We start from the raw sequence: 7,565 nt of genomic DNA on the forward strand, positions 1-7,565 counted from the left end.
AACTGCCTCTGTGGTCTAACAATCACCACTGCCACGCAGAGATCCCAGGTTTGATTCCCGGGCCGGGAGAAATATTTTTATGGCCTACATTTATTTCTCTCGTGAGCTTAGGTGTAATTTGTGGTTGTCTATGTGTGTCAATGACACAGGGTTTCCCTAGTGCGGGGCTATGTTGAGTGTGTGCATTATTATTATTCATAAATTTGTACAATAATATTTTAAAATTAGGCATCTAAATCAAGTTTGGTTTTGCGTTCTCAATATACATTCATCATTAATTTTCAGGCTGGACCTATAAAACCTTCTGCAGCACACATAGCACATAGTTATGAATGGAAAGATGAACTGTTTGGCTGTGACTTCCTTGCTGCCCCAGTGAGCTTATTTAAACATGCACCGCTTCATGATATGTGGGATAGTACATTTGAAGGAATGAAAGTTGAAGTAAAAAACACAGACTGTGAAAATACATCAGAGAAACTTGGTGATTACTTTTGGGTAGCCACAGTTTTAAAAGTGAGTAACTGTACCTCTGCCATGTGCTACAGTGACAATTTGTCACTTGCATGCAAATAAAATGTTTGTATACAAAATGTTACTTTTTGTTACTGCTATGGACACCATACAATTTAATGTACTTGGAGCCATAGTAGATTATCAACAATCATCACCATCCTATTTAAGGGCCAGACTCTTGTTGGTGTAACCTCCTCAATTCCTCTCGGTTCATAACTCTCATTGATATGTGTACTCATATTTAGAGTTTGTCTCGAGGGAACAAATGGTATTATGGATGCATAATTTATTATATATAATTTGTTCTAAGCCGCAATTTAGTTACAAATGTTTTAAGTTTTTATCAATACTACTTATACATACAACAAACAATTAATTTCTTTATACTCAGGTAAAAGGCTACATGGGCTTACTACGTTATGAAGGTTTTGGAAGTGATGATTCAAAAGACTTTTGGGTTAATCTTTGCTGCTCAGAAGTACATCCAGTGGGCTGGTGTGCTACAAGAGGAAAACCTCTTATACCACCTAAAAGTATTGAGGATAAATACACAGATTGGAAAAAGTAAGACTACATACTGGTTTCTATTTTGTTAATAATTGAGGATAGGATATCAATTATAATCATTAATTTAGAAGAGACACATCAGAGAACAGAGCTGCCCTCGTAACGAAAAAAGGCACAACTATGCATACCTTATACAGCAGTAGCGCTTTTTTTTTCGTTGCGAGGGCAGAGAGGTGGATTTTGCTGAATTCAAAGTGTTACCAGCATAAGACATGAAAATAGTTCATACATATCTTTATTTTTAACTTTAGATTTACTTTGATTTTGTATTTGAAATTACATACGGGTCAAAAAGACACTACAAGTCGCTAAATATTGGTTTCTTTGTTTCTCGTTAAAGCCAAATTTTTGCGCAGTAAACATTCATAAAATTCCCTAGATCTAGCGGCTGAGTTGCTAAAACGGCACCAATGGCAGGCAGGGAGAAGCCAGCCACTCCCGCTCCTTGTCGCTTGGACGTGGCTACTTGAACGCTCAGTTTGCGCCGATGCTATATAAAATGTATAAAAAATCTCGTCCGTAACTTGAGGACGATGTTAGAGGCCGTCTCTAGGGGTCCAATAGGTGGGCGCTCTAATAGGCATAACACAAGACATAATATAGGACACGTCACAATACCAGAGTCTATAGCACCATACCTAGAGTTAAAATGTGGTTATGATCACTGTACAATATCAATACTTTTCATCAATTTGATTATACTTTGAGTTAGGCATGATTAGCACGTTTGGTGTGCAAAGTTGGTATGCTAAGGAAGAAGGGAGCTGAGGGTTAATTTGTATATTTTCTTATTGTAACTTAACTTGAGTCTATGGTCTTAGGTTTTTAGTAAAGCAGCTAACAGGTGCCAGAACATTACCAGCTAATTTTTACAATAAACTAAATGATTGTCTAGCATCAAGATTTACTATTGGCTCTATTATGGAAGTAGTTGATAAAAATCGGATCTCACAAGTTAAGGTATGTTTCCGGTAACATTTTTTTGCTAAATTTACACTAGTAGCCGTAGAGTTCCTTGTTAAAGGGTGTCCAGGAAACTTCTGCCACCTTACCTAGTCACCAAGCAGTAATATAATAATAGTGCTTCATAAGCATTGCTGTGTTCCGGTTTTGAAGGGTAAGGGTGCTAGGGAAATTACAGGCATATGAGACTTGTCAACTTATGTAATTATTATGTCTGTCTGTACTTATGCATACATGCTATGCTCTTAACACTAGACGCGAGACTTTTTAGTCTCGTCACTTGGTAGGTTTGTTGCAAACTCGTGATTTATATAACAGTTTCATTAATCCATTAAATACACACCAAAGGTTTTTAAAATGTTAATCCATGCCATTGACTTACAGTTATATGGACGTCGGGTCCGCGCTAAAAAGTGTCCGCACTTGTAAGGCGCTAAAATCGTATACAGAGCGCGACACTCCGCTTTAGTCTTCATTTGTTCTACTGACAGCGCGATACTGCGATGACATTACAATTTAAATTTCGAATAGGTTGACTTGGGACATTTTTTTCGTGGTTTTTGTATTAGACCCGTCGTCCATTTATTTGTAAGTCAATGATCCATGCTGAATTATAGTTCCCTACACCTTAGAGCATGAAAAGAATTAAATATGACTTTAATTTTAAGATCAGTCTCATTATGTTCCACATATTATTAGAATACACCAAAATTGTACTGTAGAATTAAGTGATGAAAGCATATGAATGTGACTAGCCTTACAATTACAGTATGTTTCTCATTGCAGGTGGCAAGTGTAGTAGAAATCATAGGTAAAAGATTGCATATCAAATATTATGACAGTTCACCAGAAGACAATGGATTTTGGTGTCATGAAGACTCACCATTAATACATCCAGTTGGATGGGCGTTTCGAGTTGGACATCCATTAGACGCACCACAGAGCTACTGCCAAAGAGTAGCCGCAGGGCGACTGATTCCCCATGATACCACACTGGAACAGTTTTATAAGTACCCTACAAATGAACCACCACTATTTGCAGAAGGAATGAAGCTAGAAGCTATAGATCCTTTAAATTTGTCTGCTGTGTGTGCAGCTACTGTAATGCAAATATTGAATGAAGGATATATGATGATACGAATAGACTGTTACCCTGCTGATGCAACTGCAGCTGATTGGTTCTGCTATCATCAAAGATCACCTTGCATATTCCCTGTGGGATTTGCTTTAGCCAATAATATTCCGCTGGTGCCGCCTTCTGGGTAAGTTAAATTGAATGTCTAATGAAAGTAGATTACATATATGACTAGCTTTATATTATGGACTTAGATACTGTATATCAATGTGCTACAAAGAATTCCATAGTAAAAAACAGGTTAGTGGTCCCTTTATCGAAACCCATATCAGGCCATTTTGTTGAAAACCTATGAACCAATATTTCATCATCATAAAATATAAGGTCATTTTGTTGAAAAACATGAAGCCAAACATATAGGACCATGGTTTTAGCCGTACGTACATTTCTGTTTAAAAAAAGAACTAAAGAGCAAAATTTATGTTTGCCTTTTAGAAACACCAGAGCATAAAAATTGCATATGTTACGCTGGTGTTGTCCATACTCCTGGCCGGTATCGTCACTATAAAACTTGCTATTTGTTTGTGTTTGTTAAATTGCATCACGTTTTGTATTTCAGTTTCTCAGCAGAAGAATTTAACTGGGAAACGTATTTAGCAGTATCGGGCAGTCGCGCAGCTAACCGAGCTTTGTTCGGAGCTCGAGGGCACGTCGTGTCGCACGGTTTTGTCGCCGGCATGCGGCTGGAATGCGCCGATCTTATGGACCCGAGGCTTGTTTGTGTTGCTACTATTGCGAGAGTTGTTGCTGATTTGCTTAAGGTAAAATTAATTCTGCTGCCCATTTGCACCTTTACAGTCGACCTTTAATACTAATTTGTAGTTCAGAGTACAATAAAATCAAATTTTTTTTTTGTATAATTATAACTGATAATGACGCACACACTCCATAGCCCCGCACTAGGAAAACCCTGTATCGTTGGTTCTATGGACACACACATAGACAACCACAAATTACACCCAAACTCACGTGAGAAATAAGTGTAGGCCATACAAATATTTCTTAAAACCCGGGACCGCTGCGTGGCAGTCCAGATTGGTAACCTTCTTTCTTCTTTTTGCTTAATGGCGCTACCCTTAAGATTTCGCCAGTATCGAGTTTTCCGCTTAGTAATTTTACGGGCTTCTGAGACTCTGCTATTCAGTGAGTATTGTGAATAGAATAGAAATGTTTATTTGCCAGAATACAGTAATTATACAGATCTAAAATAAAAATAGGTACGATGTATTCAACCTGCAAGCAGGTGTGCAAATATTAATTGAATTAAATATTATGACCTCTAAAATTAATTACACTTCAAATCAATATAAATTAGTATTTGTAAATTCTAAATATTCCTTATTACTATAGATATTCCTTATGTTGTGAGAGCACAATGTGACATAAAAATACTGTTTTATTAGGTTTTAAAATTGCAGAGCTGTTGAATTACCAATACAATTAACAATACTCGTAACCTACTTAAATAACCACATAAAATAAGTCAACAGGGGATATAAAATAAAAAAAATACCCAAAAAACGCACTAATTCACAGAACACCTTGTAGCTAGCACTCAACCTAACAGCAGAGTCACAAATTAGAAAACAGGGTGGTAGCCGTTCGGCTACGGAGGCAGTCAAATGTCAAACCTTATTTCCGTTTGAAAGCCATTCTTAACCTCCTTGAAATTGAAATTTTTGTCTACAATATAAATTCATTTCGGATCTAAATCATCAAAAAGTACTGTAGGGCTAGCACGATAGGGCGCGAGATCTCTTTGCGAGAATAGCGTTATCTCGCGCTTTATGTCGCTCTCGCTCGCGCCCTGTCATGCTAGCCCTACAGATGGTCATACCACGGCACCTGTAAAAGGCACAAAACGTTTATTTGTTTGAAAAAAAAAAAACGAATATACGCCATTTAGATTCGAAATAATAGTTTAATTTCCAGTGTGCAACTATCGTACCTAAGTGGTCCAATTCATAACTGGCTAACTCATGGTTTTGTGTTTATCATTTGGTACGTGAACGTAAACAAGCAATACATGTATAGGTAATTTCTCCCAAAATTTTCCCAATACACAACATTCTTAATATAATATATGTATTACGCGTTTCTAGGTACATTTCGATGGTTGGGGCACCGAATACGATCAGTGGTTATGGGCGCATAGTACGGATATGTATCCAGTAGGGTGGTGCAGGGCCGTTGGACACAGACTCGAAGGTCCGCTACAGCCACCGCCGAGGGCCATTCGTAAACAGACTCCGAAGCAACCAAAACGACGACGTAGACAACCAGGTTAATTTTCAACGTATTTCTTGTATCGGTTCACGTCGATTGGACGTGGTATGAGTAACGTGAAGGTTTATTTTTAACCGATTTCAAAAAAGGAGGTTCTCAATTCGACTGTATGTTTTTTTTTGTATGTATGTTACGCGATAACTTCGGTATTTGTGAACCGATTTTCATGATTCTTTTTTTTGTTGGAAAGGGAGTATTTCCATAGTGGTCCCATTTCGTCTTGAAGAAAATCATCCACCTCAAAGGGTGGCTGTTCACTCATGAAGATTCATTTTTATAAATAGCGCCTAATTTTAATTTAGGATCAATTACTTTTAGCAATTATTTAGTTGATTTTGCTATTTCTCCAATTGAAGGCGTTTTTCCCTCGATATACTTTGAGTAGTGTCGTAGTGAGAACCTATTTTTATTATCTCCAGTATCAAGTCCTGTATAGTGGCGAACTAGTGGATATTTCAATGAAACTTAGCAAATAGAAGTAATTCGGCGTACTTTTGAGGTCGGTTTTTTTAGTACTCTGTACTGAGATTATATACTGATGTGATCTGTTTTTAGAAGCTGGCCTCTTCCAAATCTCTGTATTAACATTCATGAGCAAGTTCAAACAATTACACTTGTGAGTTGCTTGATGGTGATGAATGACCCATAACCTCTCTCAAATCTATATTTCGTGTGGGCACCTCTTTTATTGTGTTTTTCAGTATCAATTCCAAAATTCATGTAATGTGACATTCATGTTAAAATACATTATGTATGGAATATACAATTTTTAGGTGACTTTTGGCGAAAATTTTGTCGTTACTTCTCTTCGTGTATGCACTAGGGCATAATACTTGACAATGTTAAGTCTATTATACACTTTTTTCTGTCTTGTATAGTCGACCCTATGTATGCTTTGATTAAATTTTTGAAAAATTTTTACAGCACCAAAAGTAGCATCGCAGCCACCGAACACAACGGAAGATAGCTCCCAAAATTCTGACATGGGTGATACAAAAAGCCTCTCACCACCTACTAGTGTTTCGGTTGATACAGAAATATCGGCGGACGCGGAACCTCGCCCCGAGGTTGAAGCTGAATCCGTAACGAAGATGGAGGTTGATGAATCGAAGGAAACTGAGCAAACAGTAGAAATAAAAGAAGATTCAATGGTTAGTTTTGAGTTTTAACATAACACTCTAAATTTAAAAACAATGCGTTTAACAATAAACGCATTTTTTTCCCATTCTTTTCGCATTTTGTTCCCATTAGGCTACTAATAGATCGATTGCATGTTTATAGTCAAAGCGTGAAGTCGTAATCAACTTCATGCCACCGATACCTTGACTACATGAAGTTGACAACGACTTCACGATTATCAACTTTATGCAGTCGAGGTTTCGGCTGCATGAAGTTGATTACGACTTCACACATTAACTGCAAACATGTAATCAATTTCTTAAGCAGACTTTGAAGAATAAAACTTCTTTTCTTGTGCGACCCTGTTTCACATAGTAGTAGATTTCTGTTTTGTCTATGTAGTCGCTAATGTTTATTAGTTTCAGGATATTCCATTGAAAGAACCCCCCGAAGAGAACGATTCTTCGCAAGCCAGTTCTGAAGAGCCTCTAGCAGATTTCAACGAATTGCCTCGAGAGGACGATGACAAAGTGATACCTAGACTAGTCAACACCTCAGTGCCCTTAGACATACTGAATTCTGTAGATCCAGTGAATTGGAGTACCGCAGATGTAGCTAAGTTTCTCACAGTCAATGGTTGCCAACCTTATTGCGTCAACTTCGCAAACATCACAGGTCCCATGATGCTACAACTTACAAAAGACGAAATTATAGAACTTTTAGAAATGAAAGTAGGTCCTTCGTTGAAAATTTTCGACTTAATACAGCAATTGAAATGCAAGATAAAACAACCTCAATGCAGATTGTTGGGTAGTTTTAATAAATAGGATACTTCCATATCAGGGTTGGGCCTTGCAAAGTACAATTTAATAGTGAAAAATCATACAGTGGCCTTTAAATCAACTTCCAGTAATATTCAGTTTTGTATTGTCTGCGTATGCAGAATAAGAGTAGCGCTTCTGCCGCGTGTGTTACTTTG

General features: G+C 37.4%; 1 protein-coding gene across 2 annotated transcripts in view; it reads left to right on the forward strand.

Moving 5' to 3' along the window:
* The window catches only part of LOC113238422 (polycomb protein Sfmbt-like), an 8,482-nt gene extending 935 nt beyond the window's left edge, over positions 1-7,547 (forward strand). Inside the window, exons 3-10 of one of the 2 annotated variants that reach the window (XM_026475252.1) lie at positions 286-516; positions 908-1,080; positions 1,905-2,043; positions 2,833-3,308; positions 3,741-3,942; positions 5,284-5,464; positions 6,392-6,618; positions 7,012-7,547. In XM_026475252.1, the coding sequence (XP_026331037.1) occupies positions 286-516; positions 908-1,080; positions 1,905-2,043; positions 2,833-3,308; positions 3,741-3,942; positions 5,284-5,464; positions 6,392-6,618; positions 7,012-7,413 (2,031 nt within the window). In that variant the 3' untranslated portion in view covers positions 7,414-7,547. Of the gene's footprint in view, positions 1-285; positions 517-907; positions 1,081-1,904; positions 2,044-2,832; positions 3,309-3,740; positions 3,943-5,283; positions 5,465-6,391; positions 6,619-7,005 lie in introns of both variants that reach the window. The other variant, XM_026475251.1, reaches the window with a different exon arrangement.
* The last annotated feature ends 18 nt before the right edge of the window (positions 7,548-7,565 follow it).

Source organism: Hyposmocoma kahamanoa, unplaced genomic scaffold, assembly GCF_003589595.1.
Source record: "Hyposmocoma kahamanoa isolate Upper Pololo Valley unplaced genomic scaffold, ASM358959v1 95649, whole genome shotgun sequence".
Lineage (NCBI taxonomy): Eukaryota > Metazoa > Arthropoda > Insecta > Lepidoptera > Cosmopterigidae > Hyposmocoma > Hyposmocoma kahamanoa.